Below are 22073 nucleotides of genomic sequence, written 5' to 3'. Positions count from 1 at the left end.
AGTGCAGGGGGCTGCAGCTGGGCTTATGGGGCTCTGCTCCACATGTCTTCTCATCCTGGGCTGAAGGCTGAAGGCACAGCCCCTACTTGGGACATATTATTCTCAAGGCGGAGGGAAAGAACAGAGTGGTGGCAGAAACACAGTGACCCAAAGCTGCTTCCAGGATGGGTTACACCTGGAGTTGGCCAACACTAGTCACGTGTCAAGTCAACATTAGTGGGGTGGGATATTGTTCACTAGGAGGCAGTGAAAGTCACACACCATTAAGCAGGGATATAAAATCCAAGAAGGGCGGAGCGAACGCTCAGGAACAATCATATGACAGGAATAGTGAAGGAGGTACTGCCAGCGCTTTCCAACAGTACCTGGAACATAATTAGCACTCAGTTCGTGTTGACTATTATTATACTAACAAAGAAATGGAGGGCGTAAAACCCTGCCTGTTTTCTCTCTTTCTTTTTCCCCTTTTCCCCTTTATTCTTCCTCCTCCTCCCCATCCCTTATTTTTTTCTATCTCTTGCCTTTCTCCATCCTTACCTCCTACTCTGTCCACACTTGGCCACTCACAGCCCTTTATTTCCTGGCTTTTCTATTTCTCTTAAAAATTCATCTTTCTTTAGCCAATTCTCTTCTTCTCTAATCTACACCTCTCTGGGCCTTCTGTAGCTGGCCCAACTGTTCTCAGGTACAGGAAAAAGAGATAACCCACCTTTATCTGGGACACTATATTATTTTTAATTCGTGACTCTCTTACTCAGAAAATTTTTGAAAAATATTTTCTTATTATTTTACTGGACATAAAGCAATCAGTCCCAGCAGTTCATTTTTATTTTTGAAACGCTTCCTGAACTATCTGTGGCCACTGTCCCCTACCTCAGCCCCCACCAGCCACTAGCATCAACAAACTGTAATCACAATTTAATAATAAAATAGCAATGTCTCATGTTTCTTACGTGTTAGGCATTGTGCTAAGTGCCTAACATGATCTCATTTCATCTTTACAACAGTCCAGCTCCATTACTGAGCTGACATTCCTTGTCCAGGCCTCAGTCGGCTTCATGCTTTGCCATCTGCAGAGCAAGAAGTTCCAGCTTGAGATCTGAGCCTTTGATCTAGTCTGGCCTCTGCCATGAACTCCCTGTGTCACTTTGGGCAAGTTTCCCTCTCAGCCTCATTTCAGTGATCTGCAAGACTGATATGAGGATCCCTGCTTCATGAGACCACAGTGAAATAAAGATGAATGACCAGAGAATAGATGTAAAATCCCTTTGTAAACAGTGAGGCATCTTATAAATTCATTCATTCAACAAACACTTGCTTAGTGCGTGCTACCTTCTGAGCACTGTTTTTAACACTTACAACAAAGAACAAATGTTGGATTGTAACAGCTTTTTGCGCCACTGTGAGGCCATGAGTTCATGCTAATAACATGAGAAGCCTTTGGAGGGTTTTGAACAAAATGAATGACATGATCTGACTTGGGTTTTAAGAGGATCATTCTGCAGCTGTGAGTAGACCGTAGGGAGACCAGTGAGGAAGCCAATGCAATAATCCAGACAGGAGATAAGAGCAGCTTCCTGGAGGGTATAGCAGTGGAGGTGTTGAGAGTGGCTCATTTCTTGATATATTTTGAAGATAGAGCCAACAGACTTACTGATGTCTTGGATTTGGGTTTGGGGTGAAAAAAGAGACCACAGAGACATCAAGATTTTTGACGTGAGCAACTGGAAAGATGGAGTTGCCATCAATGGTTGAGGGGAACAGGTTAGGTGAATACCAGAAGTTCCTCTGGGGGGTTGTTAGGTACAGGATGTCCGTTACACATGCAAATGGCACTGAGTAATCAGCTGGATATACAAGTCCCAGAGTTCAGTAAGATCTGCATCCCAAGGTCGGACTGGAGTTACCAGAACGCGCGTCTTCAGCACATACAGATGGTATCTGAAGCCGTTAGACTGGAGGAGTTCTGAAGGCCAGGGAGGGCCCAGGAGAGGAGAGGTCATATGACCCGGCCCAGGCCAGGCTGGCTGGGGAGGAGGACCCTGTAAGAGATGAGGACTAGGAGAGATCATGACTAAGGAGAAACAAGGGGGTGTGTTGAAAACGACGGGGCTTTGGAGCTGAAAGACCGGTTTCAAGCCTGGGTTATCCACTTACACACTGTGTGAACTTGTGCAAACTTCTACTCTAAACCTTGGTTTCTTTAACTGTAAAATAAGTATGATCATTCCCATCTTGTAGGGGCTTTTTGGTAATAATTAAATAAAGTGACTCATGAAAAACAAAAGTACCTGCACATAATTAGTAAGTGCTCGATACTTGTGGAAAGAACTAAGCCCCGGAATCAGACGGGCTGGTTGCGTTTGAAAAGCCCCGACACACAGGCTGCGGCTCGCCTGCCCTGAAGGCCGCTCCCCCCTCACAAAGGGAGATGATCACAGATCTTGTGGTCCCGGGGGCCCCAGGACGCCTTCCGAGGGGTAGGAGAGGAAAACAAAACAACGGGCAAGAAAGGAGTTCATTTTTTCCGGTAGGCCCGGGACCATAGAGGGTCGCTCCGCCAGGTTCCTAGAGCGGCGGCGGCGGTGGCGCTGACAAACTGCGCGGCCCGCACTTCCGGCGGCGCGAGGGTCGCCAGGCGAGCGAGCCACCGGAGGCGGCGGCCGGTGGGCGCGGTGAGTGGGCCCGGGGCGCGCGGCTCTGGGGCTTGGGGGCCAGCCCCGGCGCGAGGTGGACGCGGCGGGGCGGCGCCGACCGGGCAACGGCGTGGCGGGCGCGGCTTCGGGCCTCCGCTCCCGGGCTGCCCGCGATGGCTGCGCGCCCGCCGGGGCCGGGGCCGGGGCCGGGGGCCGGGGCGGAGGGAGCGGGGCGGGCCTGGCCTGTGGGAGCGACAGTCGGAGGCCTCGGGAAGGCGGAGGCCTTCATGGGATCCCCGGCGAGTTGAGGCCAGAGGAGGACGGGCCCAGGCCCCTGAATTCGCCTTCCTTATGCCGTTCACCAGGCGCGTGTCAGCATTGAACAGGCTGAACCAACGCCTGGGTGGCACGGGCCGTTCTGAGCGATTTACAGACATTGAAACTTGTAACTCCCTAATAATGCAGAAGCTTTATTGTCATTCCAGTTTTATGTATGAGGAAGCAAGCAAGCACGTTCCAGTTTCCCATCACTCAGGTTTACCTTAATAACCCACGCCTGCTGTGGAATTACGCTGATGACCAGAGCGCTGTACTTGGCATTGGAAGTTCTAGGGTCAGGTTGCTAGGAGAGGGGAACCTGGCCAGAGTATACCTGCCTTTCCTTAGCTGTAAAATGAAGGTAATCCCATAAACCTGCTCTGGAAAGAAATGAGATCGCCCAGTGACTGGCACACAGCCTCCCTGTTGGTATGATTTCTTCATCTGTAGTGTTCTAGCTGGGTTAGTCTTTGAGTTTCCTGCCAGAACTGACTTCCATAGTATGAAAAAGTAAATGTTTTTTTTTCAGCGTATTATTACCAGTACAGCTGTTTTTTAAAACACCGACATGTTTCTCACAAATGTCTCCTTGTAATAAATGTCCTATAAATATTTACTGAAGTTAAGAAATGAGTACCGCTCTCAGTGTTGTGTTGTATGCAGTTTGCTCTTTCTGATACTTAACTATGGTAGATATAATTATTAAATATCCGGATAAAATCTCAGCACTATGAGGCCTGGCATCTCAGTTATACAGTAAGTTGCAGAAAAGGCAAGAACAGTGATGTAATTTTTGTTTTCAATTATTTACTTTATAAGCTTGTATGCAAGAGACCCAGGGTAGTTATTCCCATTTTAAAGTCTGCTTCCTGACACAAGATGTGGAAATTAGTTCTAATAATTGTATTACCTTTGCAGACCTAGGTTCTCCCACATTGTCACCTATTTGGAGTTTGTGCATGTTTGCTTATGGCCCTTGTTTTAGGTAACCTTATATGTAATTAAATGAAATTAATTTGAAATTTTGAATTTTTGCAGCATTTGGGTATTTTAAAAATTCCTTCCTATTTTTACATGTAAACTTACTTTCTTCTCCTTTTCCTGTATTCTACCCACCACATTTTTGGGGGTAGGTGGTTAATTAGGTTTGCTTATGTATTTATTTTTAACAGAGGTACTGGGGATTGAACCCAGGACCTCATGCATGTGCATGCTAAGGCATGCTCTCTACTGCTGTGCTCTACCCTCTCCCCGACCCACTACCTTTTATTCTGCTGTTTCATTCCACTATCAAGTAAAAGTTCTGAGATTTTTCTTTCTCCAAAAAAAAAAAAGAAAAAATCCTCATGTTTCAAGTTTTCCAAGAATTGTCTTTCTTGGATCATGGGAATCTAGAAGAAATAATAATGAAACATCTTTTCATTGACGTTTTCTTCATCCAGTATTTATTGAGTAGACTCACATAAGCTTTCCACTCCTTTTAGAGTAGTTCCTACATTCAAAACAGTTTATGCTACAAAGTTAGAGCTAAGTTATTCTCTATAGCAGTGAAAGTAGAGTGGCTAAACAAATAAGGATAAACAGGAATATTTAATAAAGTAATATGATTTGTCATTTCTTCCTAATTTGGGCACCTTAGTTAGTCACCAGTGAGTGAGTGTAAATTTAACACGGGAATAAATGTTAACACACAATGATATCAACCAATAATACCTACTTGAATCTATGTGAAATTGTTTTTTCTTCTTCTTTTTTTTAAATAATGATAATCTATTACCCAAATTTTGATTGTCTTTTGGAGTTATTTCTTTTATTCTCATTAAAATGTATTGTCTCTACTTTTTAATCCTTCAGAATTATATACTTATTTGTTATTGCCCAATATGAATTTATATTTCATACTATCACTTTTTTGTTGTTGTTCCAACACAGAAAAACTCCAAAGGTAAATTTGGTTAAAATTTGGTGGTATTTAATGAAGTTTAAACTCTGGAATGACTAGAATTATTTTGCGAGTATTTTTTTCCCCAGAATTGTCTTTGTTTTCATATATATATTGAATACATTTTAAATTTTAAAATGGATGAAATTTTGATGGGTTGAAGAGGTATTAAAGTTGAATAATTAACAAGTCATTTATAATTTGTTTTTTATTCTTTTCTTCCATACATAGAAAATTCTGAGCTGCATAGCTCTAGAAAGTGAAACATTCATTCAGAAGAAGAGCATAGACTCTCTTAAGAATACATTTGGCTCTTCACCATGCGGCTAGGAAAACCTAAAGGAGGAATTTCTCGGAGCTCAAGCCAAGGAAGAGCCTATGAGAGTCAGCGCAAATCAGGCCGGCAGCGGCCAAAATGGGGAGTGACTGTTCGATTTGACTCAGGCTTGAGCAGACTGAGAAGAAGCTTGGATGAGAAGCCTTACAAATGTACTGAATGCGAAAAGAGTTTCAGTCAGAGCTCAACTCTTTTTCAGCACCAGAAGATCCATACCGGAAAGAAATCCCATAAATGTGCAGATTGTGGGAAAAGTTTCTTTCAGAGTTCTAATCTTATTCAGCATCGACGGATCCATACTGGGGAAAAGCCCTATAAATGTGATGAGTGTGGAGAACGGTTTAAGCAGAGCTCAAACCTCATTCAGCACCAGAGAATTCATACTGGAGAAAAACCCTATCAGTGTGATGAATGTGGCCGATGTTTCAGCCAGAGTTCCCACCTCATTCAGCATCAGAGAACCCACACAGGGGAGAAACCCTACCAGTGCAGTGAATGTGGCAAATGCTTCAGCCAGAGTTCTCATCTCAGGCAGCACATGAAGGTGCACAAGGAAGAGAAGCCTCGTAAAACCCGGGGCAAAAATATTAGGGCAAAAAGTCACTTAGTATCATCTTGGAAAGCTGGTAAAGGAAGGAAGTCAGTGGCTGGTCTCCGCTAAGTAAAAGGCACTGCTTCAGTCCTCTCTTAAAAAAATAAGAAGCATTTCTTTTAGAACTGGAGATACTTTATAAAAATTCACTTAAATACTGTATCCTTTTCTAGCATGGAGAGGTTGGGAGTTTAATGACAGTGGACTGAGAGGAATTACATTGAGTCCAGCCTTCCTCATTTTTTATGTAATCTGGAGTACGAAGAACTGAAAATATGTTTTGAGAGAATGTAAGTTCCTTGATCTCATTTGAAGTTGCTTCCTGCATCATTTTGACAAACAATCATCATGTTTTGATGACACTTGTGTAAAAGTGTAGGAATTCCAATGACTACTCAGTTTTAGGACTTTCTGTGGAAGGAGTACTTAAAAGGGAGAAGAAATTAATTCCATTAGTTTTGGAGTTCTGCAATAGATGAGAGTTTATGTTTGTATAGTTTTGCAGTATATTAACCATTGGTTTGTTAGTATGACTCAAGATTCAACATATTAAAATTCATTTTCACAGATTTTTTAATCAATAAGGTCCACCACTCTGTTAGTTTTCTTTTGTTTCTTTTCTGCTGCTTATGGACAGTTACTAATTAAAGGAAAAGAATTCCCCTCTTTTTCTCTAAATTCTTAGTAAGATGCTCTAGAAGCCAAAGAGAGAACTGAATTAGACCACAAATCTCCTCTTCCTCCTAGTTCTGGTCTTTCTGGTGATGTTACACTCTGTCACTTGTTTTCCAGAAGTTGGAATGGATTTATGTTAGTCCATCACCATGTTTTTTACTTCTTTCAGGATTCTCTTGTGCTCTGACAAACTGAGCTAGCCTTTTACAGCTACATGAATAAATAACTAAACCAAAATTATTTTTCCAAAACAATCTCAACTTGTGAATTAAAAATCTACAATTTCCATGCCTCCCTGCCTTCCCTTTTGAGAGCTTCAGATAACTCTGGTTACCTTAAGTGTTTGCCAGCAGCAGACGTAAGGTTTTTGAAAAGTCAGTCACGTCAGTGCATTGTAGTTCCTTTGAAACCTAAGTTTTTTTCTGAGTTATATGAATTATTTACAAAACCAAACAAGTTTCTTATCTTTCATTAGAACAGTGCCAAGTGTTAAACATTCTGATCAGCCTTCAGCTCAGGTTTTAATTTCTGTTGAATGCTAACATTCTTCTGATTTTATATCTTTTATAATCATATCTGTTCCTGCTGTATTAATGACAGTTATCCATAAAAATAAAAAAAAAGGACTATTTTGCATACTACTTTCTGTTAATTTTTCTCCTGGGAAATTGTTTTCATGATGTAGGCAACATCTAAAATCACAGCCTCCTGAAGAATCACTTATTTTGCCTGTCTTTGATTGCCTCAGACTTGAACTTTGCCTCCCTCCTGGCCCTGCATTTGAGTGCAAGGTCATAGAAGATGGCCTTATTGACAACTATTTCATCCAGTAGGTTATCCACAAAGTGTTTTGTCCATACAGGCATGTCTTGGAGATGTGGGCTCAGGTCCAGACCACCACAATAAAGGCAATAATCTCAATAAAGTGAGTCACATGAATTTTTTGGTTTCCCAGTGCATATGGAAGTTATGTTTACAGTATACTGTAGTCTGTTAACAGCAATAGCATTATGCCTAAAAAACAACGTATACACCTTAATTAAAATTATTGCTAAAAAAATGCTATCATCTGAGCCTCCAGTGAGTCATAGCAATAACATCAAAGATCACTGATCACAGGTTACCATAACAAATATAATAGTGAAGAAAATTTGAAACATTGCAAGAATTGCCAAAATGGGACACAAAACACCAAGTGAACAAGTGCTGTTGCAAAAAATGGCGCTGACACACATGCTCAACATAGGGTTGTCACAAACCTTCAATTTGTTGGAAAAAAAATCAGTAAAAGCACAGTGAAACAAGGTATGCCTTATGAAGTGATCACAGTTATCTTTTACAAAAGCCATTGTTTAGATTTTACTCTGATTTATGAGGTTGTCAGAGGCAGAGAAGCCATTGAGTCATCTGAAATTGTCAGTGGCAAAAGTATTACTCCCATAAATTTAAAGGTGAGTTCAGTTTTATTTTCACTGATTTAATACTCTTGAGAGATACATATAAAGGGCAAGAACCATCTAATAAGTTTCTAAGAGAAATTTTAAGAATTTGTATGAATTTTTTTGACAGGTGGTGGGAGTACCTCTTCAAAATGGAAATACATATCCACAGAGAGCATTTATTCCCAATGTTAAGGAAGCAAAGTGCTCTCATCTTGTTGAAAAAATAAATACTTGTTAAACACTGGGCATGTGTAAAAGACTGGTAAACAAAAAGCAAAGGTACCCTTTGTAAAAATAATACTAAAGTAAGTCATGAATATACAGTATGATTGCCATTCATCCTGGGAGAATCTACACCTGGTACAGGGAAGGACAAGATCTTGGAAGAGACGACACTTAGTTTAGGGAATAGAAACCCAAAATGTAGGAGCCAGGCAGCTACTGTAAATGAAGTGGGATGTGAGTGCTGTCAGCTGAAGTGCACAGCCCCACATGAGAGGATAACCCTGAGTCAGTCTTAGCTGATTGCTGCCATGCAGAGATTCTGGCCCAGGTACACCGGCTCTTGATTTTTCAAGAGACGCTAGAAATCCAGATTGTAAAGTTCACAACACGTCTTACCAGTTTGTCACACCGGAACTGTTTTGAAGGCTCCATAACTTGTTCCTGTGTTGGAGGAGGAGTGGCAGGGGGAAGAGTGCCTAGTGTGGTGAGAGGCAGAGATACATGATGGAGCAGGAAGCTGTGTAGCACAGGGCAATCTGCTCAAAAGAGCAGCAAGTAGCTGATTCATTGACAGTCCAGTTTCATCCAAGAGTTGTGAGGGAGGGAGGGTGAGAGTGGGCCTCTAGGAGAGCCTTAAATACCCCTTGAGAGTGAAACAGTTTGATAAGATGGGCAGTATGAAGTTTCCCAGAGCATAGGTTAGAAGGTGATGGATGGTCCAATGGGAAATAACCAGCCAGAAGAAAAATCTGTAAGGCCCACTTGGGTAACTGGACCTACAAGGCTTCTCCTCCTGCCTTGAACCTCAAGTCTTACCTCCTTTCATTCCTTGCCTCATGCCTAATGGCAGTAACTCCAAACTGCTCTGTACCTTTGCTTGTTCTGCTTTGATCAATATCTATTCTGAGAGTTAGGCCTCCATAAAGTAGGCTTTGAACCTTCCTTAGGTGTTCTTCCTTTAATTGGAAATCGTAATGATCATGTTCCAATCTCTCTCTTGTTCTCCCTCTGACCTAGGCAGTGAACTTCTGGCTTACAGTAGTCACTCAGTTGAAAGTTTTAATGAAGAAAGGCCAAGAAGAAGTACTGAAAGAAAGTTAGAGAAAGAGTAAGAAGTTCTGGAAAGTTTCCAGCCTGGCTGTCAGCTATCATGCCTACCTAGCTGGAGAGGCACACCTGGCACTTCTCTTTAAGTGGGTGATGAAAGAACAAATGTATACAACTGCCATCAAATTTTAAGCAATCAGATTTTCATGGTCTGAGGAACCTGGGAAGACCACTTACCTCACCCTCCCCTAAAGTGGATGATTATTTTGTAATGACCAGACACTTCTTTTATACTGTTTGCATTATAAAATACATACACACAGGATCTATATAGTTCTATAAAATTGGTATCATTTTCAACTTTTAAACTGGAGCATCTTTAGGACTTGGCAGACTTTAAACTACACACACACTTTTTTTTTTTTTTTTTTTTTTGACTGTCAACTTTGTGAACAAGCAATTCCAGATCCTTCAAAAGTCAATGAAGTTTTTGGGAAGAGGTGTTAAGTTGGTGACTTGAAGACACTCTTTATGATTTGAAAGGTAGACACTTGGCTCAAGGAGACCACTTGGTGTCAATGATCATCAAGAGTACTCTTAGGACAGTCCAAGGAGGAAGAAATGTCTAAAGCAGGGTTATAGAGTGGAGAGTCCAAGGAGGAGCAGAAGTAAGAGATACTGTTGTACTGGGGGCCAGGCCTGGAGGCACCAGCAGATTTGACGTGCAAGCAAGGCAGGAAAGAAGATAATGGAGGCTTCCGGCTTTGGTGACTGGGAGGGTTGGGGGAGAAGATGATTAATTTGCTTTAGGAAATGTTGATTTGGAGATGCTTGGAGTATCTGGGTGAAAAAAGTATAATAGGAAATTGAATATCTGTGTCTGAAATGTAGAAGATACTGAAGAAGGAAATTAATTTCATTTGTGCCAGGTGTGTGTGTGTGTGTGTGTATGTATGTATGTATGTATGTATAATATATAAACACCAGAAATTTAATTCTGCCAGTTTTCAATGCTGAGAAGTCCAAGACCACAGTGTGCACAGATTCCGTGTCTGGTGAGACACATGTTCTGGTTCATAGGAGGCCATCTTTCTCTGTGTTCTCACCCATCAGAAGGGGCAAGGGGGCTGTCTCAGGCCTCTGTCACAAGGGCATTCATCCCATTTAGGAGGCCTCTGCCTTCTGACCTAATCAGCTCCCTAAGGCCCCACCTCCTAATGCCATCACCTTAGAGGTTCAGATGCCAGCATATGAATTTGGGGGGAAATAAATATTCAGTCCTCAGCACAGGCCTAGTAATTATTCCCCTCAGAGGAGTCTCTCATCTCACCCAGCATCCAGACAACAGAGCTTCCTTAGTGAGTAAAATGTTTTCTACTCAACCTTCTATTAGGGGCATAATCCATCCACAGACCTGGCTTTATGTGCGTTTATGTCTGCACCCTTGATCCTTCCTCTTCTCCCATCAAAAGGAGTGAAGCTCGGAAAGATGCTCACCTGGTTCTGTGGACCAATAGCAGGGCCCCCTCCCCCACAGCTGACACATTGGATCACAAACTGGAGCCCTGTTCGCCCTTCCTCTTCACTCTGAGGCCTCTCCTTTTCTCTCTCCTGAGCCTGGCCAGACCATCCCACATCTGGGTGTTTGCAGAACAAGGGTGTTTGGACTGTGTGGTCTACATTTTGCCTGGACCAGGAGCTGTCATATCCTTAGCAGTTGCAACCTGCTTTGTTAACAGTGAGAAAACACATAGGCATTGAGCAAACAATAATCTTTTGTGGGGTTTTTTAGTGTAGTATTTTTTCATGCTTTCTATACAGTGAAAAATAATTCTGCTTCTCTATTACTGTATTTTAAAGTATAATAAAATAAAATTTTAAAATAAAATAAATTTAAGAATTCTGGGAAGATGGCCATGGTCATGGACACATAGTTTTTGTCTTCCAGAATCTCCACATAAACACAGAGCATAAGGTATTAAAACCAAAACCCATGGGCAATATTGATAACAAGTTTAGATTACAAGGTATTCTCCCGTTACCACCAAATACAAGTGGGTGGATAACAGCCATGAGTCCTGCCCGATATCTCATAAGTCTGAGCAAAGTAGACTTAGCAAGTAAACAGATGCCTGAGGGCCTTGCGCGTGCTCAGTACAGTAGCAAAAACAGCATCCCCCCACTTCCCAGGAGAGCCCCACTCATGCGCGATACAGAGGCCTAATTAGGACCAACAGCAGTGCCTTGAGATTGTTCAATGCAGAAGTCAGGCAAGGACTTGCCACTAAATCGTAGAGGAACTTGGTTCATGCCACCAGTGACTGAGGCATAGATTTTAATCCTTGATTTCATCTTGGTTTTTAAAACTAATTCATCAGCTTTGCAGGCTATCAGGGGTAGCAATTCATTATCTTGATGATGGATAAATAAATGAAAAAAAAGAAGCATCTAAACAGCCTTTCCTCTATGAACCATTTCAATGGGTGACCAAACAGTAGATGAAGGAAAGTGTCCCTTTACATTATTAAACCAGCTGATAAATGAAAAAGGAATGATGTAATTACAATAATCATCATTCTTCACCCCAAATGGATTAACCAATGTAAGCACTGAACATCATTGCTGCTAACATCTCAAAAATAGGCAGGTAACCTGACATTATTTGTTCCTTGATGAAAAAGCACATCAATATATAGGGTCTTATCAAACATCTTGATCCTGAGTCTGATCAAGCCTCTGAATACAGCTGAAAATCTGCAGGAAATGGAAATAAGAGAGGGATGGATTGAACTGCATCTTGAGAACACAGTCTGCAAAGTCCATACTGGGAAGTCCTATGGGGAAAGGGCCCAGGCTCGTCCATGGATACAGGATAAGAAAGAGAAAGGGGGTGGAGAAGGAACTTACAGACTAAAAGAGATTTAAAGACATCAGCACAATGAGCAAGCCTAATCTATAGGACCTAGAGAGGCACACCTGGGTGATAAGAACAATAAAGAAACTCAAGGAGAGTAATAACTATAAAAATCAGGACAGTGAGTACTTTTGGGAGGAGGGAGCTGGTTGAGATTGGGATGGGGCACAGGGAGGGTGTGCTGGCTTGGCTGGAAAAGTACAGTTGATTGGCCTGGATGGTGGTTACAAGAGTGTTCTTCTTTTTTTTTTTTTAATGAGGTATAGTTGATATACAATATTATAGTAGTTTCAAGTGTTCAACATAGTAATTCAGAATCTTACAGATTATACTCCATTTAAAGTTATTTAAAATATTGGCTATATTCCCTGTGTTGTACAGTGTACCCTTGTAGCTTATTTATTTACTTTTAAATTTATTTTTAAATCTCAAAATATTTATGCTCAGTAAAAGCAGCCAGATGCTTTCTGCAGTACAGAAAGATGTCATTCATATTAAATGCTGTGTTATCTACAGTGGAAGAAAGCAGATTACTGTTTGCCTAATGACTGGAGGGAAGGAGGGAGGTGTGGATTACAAAGAGGCATGAGGAAACTTCAGGGGGCAATGGCTATGTTTTTAATCTTAATTAGGTTGATTTTCTGGGTATATACATATGTGAAAACTGAGTGAAATATACACTTTAAATATGTGCACTGTTTTGTACCTCATTTGTCCATCCATGAACTTGTGAATAAAGAAGCACAGACTGAATGATGTGGAGCAGTATTTCTCCCATCTTTGCTGGTGTTAAGACGCCTCTGGTGCTGTGGAAAGTCCACACTCCTGGTCCTGCTGCCGAGTCTTCCAGGAAGCACCAGGTGAATTGTGCTTTCAGCAAGGGCTACATGAATAAGTTTCTGGAAAACAAAAGTTACCAAAATTAAATCTAGAAAATATAAAACTCTGTGAACAGTTGTCTTTCTTGAAAGAATTGTGAAAGTTGGTCACACATCCACCTCAGGTGGCCTGAGATGCTGGTTCTTTTGAGTTGTTTGAAAGCTTGGCAGCTATTTTACAAAGGTAGCTTCACCCCACCCCAGCATCCACCAACACCCCCAGGATGAAACTGGGGCTTGTTTAAGTTTAAAACACACAAGTAAACATTCCTATAGACACAGAGCTTATTTGTTTTATACTTAGTAGTTTGTGTCTCTTAATCCTTTACCCCTTCTTGGCCCTCCCCCCTTCCCTCTCACCACAAGTAAGAACTAGTTTGTTCTCTATATCTGCGAGGCTATTTTGGTTTTATTATATATGTTCACTTGTTTTATATTTCAGATTCCACATGTAAATGATAACATCCAGTATTTGTCTTCTCTGTCTGACCTATTCCTCTAAGCATAATATCCTTCAGGTCATTCCATGTTGTTTCAAATGAAAAATGTCAGCGTTTTTTATGGCTGATTAGTAGTCTATTCTATATATGTGTGTGTGTGTGTGTGTGTGTGTGTGTATAGTTGTATATATATACATATAAAATACATATATACATATATATATTTTTTTTTTATTTATTCATCTATTCCTGGACAGTTACTTAGATTGCTTCCATTTTGGGGCTGTTCTAAGTAATACTGTTATAAACATTGGGATGCAACTATCGTTTTGAACTGGTGTTTTTCTTTTCTTCAAATATATATCCAGATGTGGGATTTCTGGATCATATGATAGGTTTATATTTAGTGTTTGAGGAATCTTCATATTGTTTTCCATACTGGCTGCAACAATTTACATTCCCACCAACACTGCAAGGGTTCCCCTTTTTCCACTTCCTCACAAACATTTGTTATTTGTGATCTTTTTGATGATTGCCATTCTGGCAACTGTGATGTGATATCTCATTGGGGTTTTGAGGTGCATTTCTCAGATAATTAATGATGTTGAGCACCTGTTCATGTGCCTGTTGGCCATCTGGAGGTCATTTTCGGAAAAATGTCTATTCAGACCCTGTGCCCATTTTTTAATGAGGATTTGTTTGTTTGTTATTGAGTTGTGTGAGCTCTTTATATATTTTGGAAATTACCCCTAATCAGATCTGAATTGCAGATATTTTCTCCCATTTCATTCCTCACCTTTTCAGATTGTACATTGTTTCCTTTGCTGTGCAGATTTTCAGTTTGATGTAGTCTCAGTTGTTAATTTTTGCTTTCATCTCTTCTGCTTTTTGGAGTCAGCACCAACAATTTAAAACTAAATCTGACGTTAAGGAGCTCACTGCCTAGTCTTTCTTGGGGTTAAATTATTTCAGGCCTTCTATTCAAGGCTTTATCCATTTTGACTTCCTTTCTGTGTATGATATAAGATAAGCAGTCCAGTGTGTTTCTTTTGCATGTAGCTGTCCAGTTTCCCCACACTATTTATTGTAGAGACTGTCCTTTCCCCTACTGTGCATTTTAGGCTTCTTTGTTGCACATTTCTTGACCATACATGTGAAGATTTATTTCTGGGCTCTGTATTCTGTTCCATTGATCTGCATATCTGTTTATATGTCAATACCTTTGGGTCACTACATTTTTTGCTTGCTTTCTTCTTCTCTAAATACCACCTGGAAAACCAGCAGTGGGGCAGAGCCCGCAAGGGCTGTGGGCCCTTTTTCTGGAGTTGACAAGGGGCTATAGAGCCAGCTGGGCTCACCTGCAAACCAGTTGCAGGATAAGACATGGGACTGGGGACCTGAGGTTTCCTAGAGTCCCAGCTTCCTGCCACTTCCCAGGCAAATACTGAGGCATATGCGGCCAGACTGCATCTCCTAGAGCTATGGAAAGAGCCCTGGGGGAGGAACTGAGGGCCCAGGGCAGAGCGACCTCCAGGTGTACCTTCTTTGAGGTACACCTCAAGAAGTCATCCAGGTAAAGAGCTCAATGGGCTCCCAGCCTGGGGATTTTGAAGATGCAGAAGGAGATGGTCCTGAGAAGAACAGATAGAGTCCAGTGTGGCTGAACCAAGGGGAGCAAGGCCAGGTGGGCTGCTGGCAGGAGGAGGGCCTTCAGGTCTGGCTGAGGATTGGGGCTTGTCCCCAAATGCCCGAGAGATTTCTTATGTGTTAGCACAGAGACCCAAACAGATGTATCTTTTCAATATCCCTGTATTGGATCAAAGGGAGTGAGAAATGGAAGAAAAGAGCATGAATCTGGGACAGTGTCAGTGGTGGCCTGGACAGGGAGGGGGAGGGAGATTCAGAGAGGTGATGAAAGCATTTGAAGTTGGGACCCAGGGACAGAGGAGGAGCCAACTGCATGTGGAATGAGGAAGAAAGAGGGAGCAGACAGAGTCCCAGGTTCTGGTTTGAGCCCATTGGGAGATGGAGCTGCTGCAAGGATATGGGGAGGGGTGGGAAGAGAGTCCCAGAAGGCAGCTTGGGGCCACTTAAACCTTGAACGCTTATGAGATTAGATCAGTTCTGATACACTTTATTTTTTCATGGAAGTAGATTTGATTTACAATGTTGTATAAGTTCCTGGTGTACAACATACTGCTTCAGTTATACATGTATATATATTCTTTCTCATATTCTATTCCATTGTAAGTTATTACAAGTTACTGGATATATTTCCCAGTGTTACACAGTAGGTCTTTGTTGTTTATCAATTTTGTACATACTATTGTATACGTGTAATCCCACACTCCTACTTTATCCCTTCCCACCACCACTTTCCCCCCTGGTAACCACAGATTGTTTTCTATGTCTGTGAGTCTGTTTCTGTTTTGTAAATAAGGTCATTTGTATCACTTATTTGTTTGTTTGTTTCCACATGTAAGATATAAATTTATCTTACTCTGAATTACTTCACTAAGTATGATAATCTCTGCATGCATTCCATTTACCTGGAAATAATATTATTTCATTAATTTTTTATGGCTGACTAGTAATCCATGGTGTGTATAGGCCACATCTTCCTTATCCATTCATCTGTCAATGGACATGTACTTTGCTTCCACATCTTGGCTGTTGTAAATACAGCTGCTGTAAACATTAAGGAGTATGTCTGGGAAACCTAGAAATTATCATATTATGTGAAGTAAGTCAGACAAAGACAAATTATATGTGATATAAATAATATGAGGAATCTAAACAAATGAGAAAATGAATATGACTTTATAATGAAACCACTGGGAAAAACTGCTTCCCAGGGGGTTTCAAGCAAGCGGCGGTACACGGATGATGAAAAATACTCTGTTCATGATGACCCAGACGCTATTTATACTGCACTTGGAACTGGATAAAACCTGACAGCAAGCCTGAGACTTGGGGAGAGTCATTTAAGAGTAGGAACAGGAAGGAAGTAGCAAATAACATTGACAAGCCCAATGGTGATGGCAGCCATCATCTGACTGTCAGTCCCTGGGCCACTATGGGTACAGCCAGAGAAATTGAGCCAGACAGGCTAAAAGGGACAGTCTCCTGCCTCCAGCACAGTGGCACTGAGTGTGGACAGTGAAGCCAGAAACTGTGTGATCTCAGCTCCAGCCCTGCTACCTGAAGGCCTTGAGTCATGAACTCTGACCTCCTAACCAGGGCCTCAGCCCCTCTCGAGTTTGCTCTGGAAATTAGAAACCCTCAGACCTCAGGATGCTCTTGTCCATCCCTCCTGTGTGGGGGAAGTTTTCTGCTGGCCACACAGAGTGTGCGAACTGGCATTATCACACACACATGCACAAAGACACAATCACAAAGACACACACATACACACACGTGAACCACTGTACATCTGTACATTGAATAAGGATGATGGGGGGATCATAAGAGGAACAGACATGGAGGAGGAAGTCAGAGGAAGATAACTTGGGTCACAGGCAACACCTACAGGTGACATCACTCTCCAATTTCTTAGGCCTTATTCCACTTGCACCTGAGGACATCCCTAGAAGTACTTGGTAGAATCATTCCCACTGTGCAGCTGGGGAGACACACCGGCCTGGACACACACTAGGGCTTCCCCAGGATGGAGAATAGGTAAGAATGAGGAGTGCAGTCTGGAAGCCAGGGCATCTCCTCACAGCTGCATGCAGACCCTCTCAGCAGCAATAGGGATGGCGGGGCTGCTGTAACTGTGGAAGAGTTGGGTTTGCATGGTGAAGGCGGTGAGCAGGCAGCAATCCAGAGGGCTGTGTGTTCAGGTGTTGTCTGAGGAAGGGGTTCCAGGAAGTGGACCGCAGGAAGTCACATCACATCCTTAACAGACCCCAACCGAAATGGAACCTGGTTACCAGGCACCCACATTCAAGTGATGGCCCCAGAGCCAGTGCACTTGGCTGGAGACAGTTGAAGACACAGGATGTTCTCCTCTTGTTTCCCGGTCTCCCGGGGCTTCTCCGCCAGGAAGCCCTGGACTGCGAGGTTCTTCGGTGGCTGTAGGCGTCTGTGGAACCCTCCACCCAGGCGCCTGTGGCCTATTTTGAGGAGGTCACCTAAGGTAACGCAGGGTGGCCTGGAGAAGGCCAGTCTGGGACTGGTCTCCATAAGTGTCCCTCCCTGGACAGACCCACTTCCCTCATCTCGATGTCGGAGAACGGGGACTTAAGGGGAGGTGTCCCCGCTGGGAAGGAATGGCTTATTGAATGCTTGGTAAACTTGTGGTCCTTTCATGGCCGCACGCAAGGACAGGGCTGATAAGGGGGAAATAAGTGTCCTTAGGGGCATCTTCCCTGTGTCAAAGGGAATACAAAGCCCCCAATTTGTCAGCTTTTCTGCCCCTGAAGGAGGTCTGTGCAGACAGCGGTGAATGTGTGTCAGGACTGGAGATGACTTATGGGTCGGAGAACCAGACAGGGCTCTGAGGCTCCTGCCAGGCCTCTGGGCCCTGTATTTACAGGACTCAACACACGGGACGGGACAGGACCTGGTCCATGGAGATCCCCGCTCCACCTCCCTGCAGGAGGCACAGGTGCCCCACGACAGCAGCAGAGCCCAGGACGTGCTCAGGGTGAGTGCGAGCGAGGAGACTCCATACCCAGGAAGCCCCAGGCCCCCTGCTGCCCAAGGGTGCCTCTTAGAGACCTGCTGGCAAAGGAATCTAATGCCCCATCTCCCCCACCTGCCCTCACAGCCCAGGACCTGACTTGGGCAGATGCAAAGTCAGTGACCAAATATGAGTGTGAAACTCAGAAAGAGACTTGGACAGAACTTCAGTCTATGTAAAGTCAAGGGTATTTCCGAATTTTCTACACGTTGCCCTGATTCTTCTCCATCCCGACGTGTCCACATTAACCTGAAGATCCTGAGCCCTCCCACCCCAGGCTCAGCCGCTGGTTTCTCATCCCTAGAATGGGATGTGTGACAGCAGGCACAAGGATAAAGTGGTGCATGCAGGGAGGGGCCGGCACTGCGGTGCTGACACAGGGATCTGAGACACTGACGCATTTCATCATCACCCATCTCCCCTGGTACTGGTGATGCCGAGTATCTTGGATCTGCTCAGGGCTCCCCTGTTCCACCTCAGGCACAAGAGCTTGAGGCTTGAGGATTCGGTCTAACCTCCAGCCCCAAGTGCCTGGGGGTCCCCGGTGCTGCCTCTGATTCACGTCATTCCTCTTTCCAACCCAGGGGGGAGCTGGACCATCAGGGAGCAGGGATGAGGCCTACAGGGCGTGGAGCCTCCAGCGACACAGGCTGGAGAAGCTGGTGGCAAAGCTGGTGCCTGCCGTCCTGGGCGGCCACCCCTCCTATGTGAACACATTTCTGGGCAGTTATCGAACATTTGCCACCGCCCAGCAGGTGCTGGACCATCTGTTCCGAAGGTGAGCACTCTGTCTTCTTGGGACATTGGGGACCTGGCCACCTACCAGCAGTGCCATCAGGCATTGTTCCTCTAACTCTCTAAGCCTCAGTTTCCCCTCTGCACACTGGGGTCAAGAGAGGATCAGGCCCTAGGAGGGTAGGAACAGAGGGAGACCTTCATGGAAGGTGCTCTCCGGGGACCTGGCTCACGGAAAGGGCAGCTGGCAGGGCTGTGGTTGTGCGAATTTGTCGTTGTCCTCCTGCCCAAGAGCTAGCGTCTGCCTCCTGTGTCACTGGGACTTTGGCCTTGGGTGGAACTGTTTTCCCATTTCAAAGGGGATCTGTGATGCCATTAGCTGTCCCTGTCCTGGGAGAGTGAGAGCAGGGATCCCTGGGAGGGACAAGTGGGGTCCCAGGCCCACTCAGATGTGCGCTGTGGGGCCGGGTGGGCTCACTCACTCATTCCCCCAATGTATAGGAAGGGCCCCCAGGGACAGGGGCTCTTCTAGGAACAACCATCATTTAATGCATCGAGCAGACATCAGCCCTGCCCTCCAGGGCTTCCATTCTCTCGGGTGTCACACTGTCACACTAGACAGCACATCCAGCTCGTGTGCTCGGGACAGTACATGTGACACCTTCCTGCTCTCCTGTAGATACGGATGCATCCTCCCTGTTATAGAAGAGGACGGGGGACCCCTGCACGAGCTGAAACAGTGAGTCTCTTGGATTGAAGCGGGAAGGACTACTTTCCCAAACAGTGTGTGAAGCTCTGGGCTCTCTGGCTGGTCCAAGGTGGGCGGAATCCAGGATCCCACATATCCTGCGAGTCTGGCTTGAGAGCAGAAGTCCTAGGGCTTCCCCTGGCAAAGAGGAGACGAGACCCAGAGAGCTGTGGGTGGGACTGTGGCGCTGTGAGGGGCATCTGGGAGGTCAGAGGACAGAGTCAAAACTGAAGAAAACCCACAACCATCCCCTATCCATCCCATCTCTGCCCACACGCCCTTTGGGAGACACAGAACACAACGGGTGGAAAGCATCCTGCCCACCATCTACTGGAGCCTCATGGTGGGGACTCAGCTGCTGCTCAGGGGACCCAGTGAGCCTCAGGGGACAGGTGAGCACATCCTGATGATGCTGAGTGGCAGGGGCAGAAGGAGACCCAGGCAGGGTCCCTGGAGGATTCTGCAGCCAGCAGGTGCAGGGGCTAAAGTCTGAGGAGTGAGGAGGCCCGTGGGAAGCCTGGAAGGCCGACATAGCCTGTGTGTTCCCTCCTGGCTCAAGCACTCATAGAGCAGCTCCCGTGTCCCTTAGAGGGCAGTGCCCAGAGCGCACAGCCTGCCTGTCCTCTCAGAGGTGCCATCCAGTGGGGAGAGGCAGGGAGAGGGACATAGCAGTGTGACAGGTGTCCCTGAAGAGGTGGAGAGGTGCTCACAACATTTAGCCAGGGCTGTCTGTTCAGAAGGCTGGTAGCAGTGCCTCCACTGTGTCCAAACCTGCTTCTGCCCACACTGCCAGCTGAGATGGGACATGGAGCAGAGCCGGCCTCTGGATGGGCAGGAGCCAAAGGCAAAAAGGCCCAGGTCTCCACAGGTCAACCCTGGTAGCCCAACATATAAGAAAGGCGAAGCCTCTGACTCTGGAGTCCCCCTGACTACCCCCAGGGCCATGGCCTCCATCCTGAGCACCTGGCTGTTCCAGTACCCAGATGATTTCCACCACCATCCAGAATTCCCATGCCTTAAGACCATTGTCACTTACATAGAGCTCAGCATGGCTGGCTCAGACCTGGAGCAGCAGGCCCACCTCCTCCTGACACAGCTGGAGCAACTGGAGCTCCCAGAGGCAGACAGTGATGGTGAGGAGGATGCAGGGTGAGGGATCTGTTGGGTGGGCGGGGGGAAGGCACTGGACCACACAGAGCAGAGTCTGGGAAGACTCCCTGGGGGTGGAATCATGGAGTGAGATTTGATTGAGTAGCAGTGAGGGCTCCCCTGGCTTTGGGAGACACGTGGGAAAGCAGTCCTATTGATAAGAGTTTCCCTTCTTGGAGCTACAGCACCAGCTCCAGAACCCGCTGGGGAAACCCCTCTGCATGGAGAGCCAGCTCCAGCTCTCCTGCCTGCAACAACACCAGAGCCAGAACACAGGGACGCACTGTAAGTATCAGTGCGACTCTGCAGCCACCCATCACATTCAGGGCCTGGACGCCCACAGTTCTTGAGGTGTCTGTGATTTACAATTCCGGATTATTCTTAGAGGTGATAACATATTCCTTGCGGCCTGTTGTGTCTGTGTTTTATTCTTAATATAAACATCAAAGTGCCCTACATGTCTCTGTTTGGATAGACTCACTCCTCTGCACCAGACACACAGGGCGGGGATGTGGACAAGTGACCCCAGCACGTTCCCACTCTCTCCCTGAAGGTCCTGTGTGGCAGCGGCCTCTGCTCCCTTGTCTGCTGTGGACCCAGGGCCCAGCTCAGGGCCTCCATCAACACTCCCTGAGACCCCACCCTTGGTAAGTGGCCGGTCATGTCATGATCAAGACAAGGACTTAGAAGGCAACCCCAAATTTTGATCTTAGAGGATTGGTTTTTGTCCAGCAGTAAGACTGATGTTGTGTTTGTGTGAATGTTGCCTGTTTGTCCGACATCCATGGAGCCAGCAGCTCACATGCCATTCCCCATACGGCCACCAGAGGGAGGGGTGTCACTGCTTCTGAGAAACACTGTTCCATTCCAAAGTGCTCCTTCCCAATTTAGCCCTCCTCAGAACATGTTTTAGAGAGTGAGGATTTCTTTAAGCTATAGAGGTTTGGTTTTTTTCTTCAATCTCGTTTCAGGTCTAAGCTCAATACACTCTAATTCACAAACAGAATTTGGACACTGAGTGGACGTTGTCCCTTGGGATACACAGACATGTGTTATTCTGTGTCCAGCCCCCATCTGTGTCCACCTCTGTCCCTTCCTCTCTCCCTACAGCCGTCTGTGTTTGTAAATATCTATTTAAATAAAAGACTTTGACAATCAGTGCAATGTAGTAGAGATATTTTAATTCATGTTGCCTTGTGTGCGTGTGATGTAGATTTGGGTAGAAAGAGGTCTGCTCACAGGACAGTGGGGTTGTCCCTGAATCCCTAGGAGACAATTAAAGTGGGGCAGCAGGTCTCAGTGGGAGTCACT

General features: G+C 44.9%; 1 protein-coding gene and 1 long non-coding RNA gene across 8 annotated transcripts in view; one reads left to right on the top strand and one right to left on the bottom strand.

Annotated features, from left to right (window-relative positions):
* The window catches only part of LOC116667242, a 37827-nt gene continuing 15754 nt past the window's right edge, over nt 1–22073 (bottom strand). For all 3 annotated transcript variants that reach the window (XR_004324054.1, XR_004324055.1, XR_004324056.1), the window contains 2 exons: nt 12835–13027; nt 1–2042 (listed from right to left, as the gene is read on the bottom strand). This is a non-coding gene — a long non-coding RNA (uncharacterized LOC116667242). The remainder of the gene's footprint in view (nt 2043–12834; nt 13028–22073) is intronic.
* LOC116667241 (ral guanine nucleotide dissociation stimulator-like) lies at nt 17166–22066 on the top strand. 5 transcript variants are annotated; one of them, XM_032491727.1, is made up of 8 exons: nt 17166–17584; nt 17984–18094; nt 18715–18908; nt 19545–19604; nt 19908–20746; nt 20948–21047; nt 21316–21409; nt 21734–22066. In XM_032491727.1, exons 1-5 carry the CDS (start codon nt 17447–17449, stop codon nt 20104–20106), a joined length of 702 nt encoding a protein of 233 aa, XP_032347618.1. In that variant the 5' UTR covers nt 17166–17446; the 3' UTR covers nt 20107–20746; nt 20948–21047; nt 21316–21409; nt 21734–22066. The 5 variants fall into 5 exon arrangements, with proteins under 5 accessions (XP_032347618.1, XP_032347619.1, XP_032347617.1 ...); XM_032491728.1 differs by having other exon boundaries at nt 19908–20005; nt 20553–20746; nt 21316–21853; XM_032491726.1 differs by having other exon boundaries at nt 21316–21853.

This window comes from Camelus ferus, chromosome 11 (genome assembly GCF_009834535.1).
Source record: "Camelus ferus isolate YT-003-E chromosome 11, BCGSAC_Cfer_1.0, whole genome shotgun sequence".
In the NCBI taxonomy this organism is placed as follows: domain Eukaryota; kingdom Metazoa; phylum Chordata; class Mammalia; order Artiodactyla; family Camelidae; genus Camelus; species Camelus ferus.
The sequence above is the reverse complement of the archived record's forward strand: the minus strand, read 5'-3'. Positions and strand labels throughout refer to the sequence as shown.

Coding starts and splice junctions, on each gene's coding strand:
- LOC116667241 (XM_032491727.1), top strand. CDS start 17,447: ATGTTCTCCTCTTGTTTCCCGGTCTCCCGGGGCTTCTCCGCCAGGAAG. Junction 18,909..19,544: donor CTGGACCATCTGTTCCGAAG/GTGAGCACTCTG, acceptor GCTCTCCTGTAG/ATACGGATGCATCCTCCCTG. Junction 19,605..19,907: donor CCCCTGCACGAGCTGAAACA/GTGAGTCTCTTG, acceptor TGGGAGACACAG/AACACAACGGGTGGAAAGCA.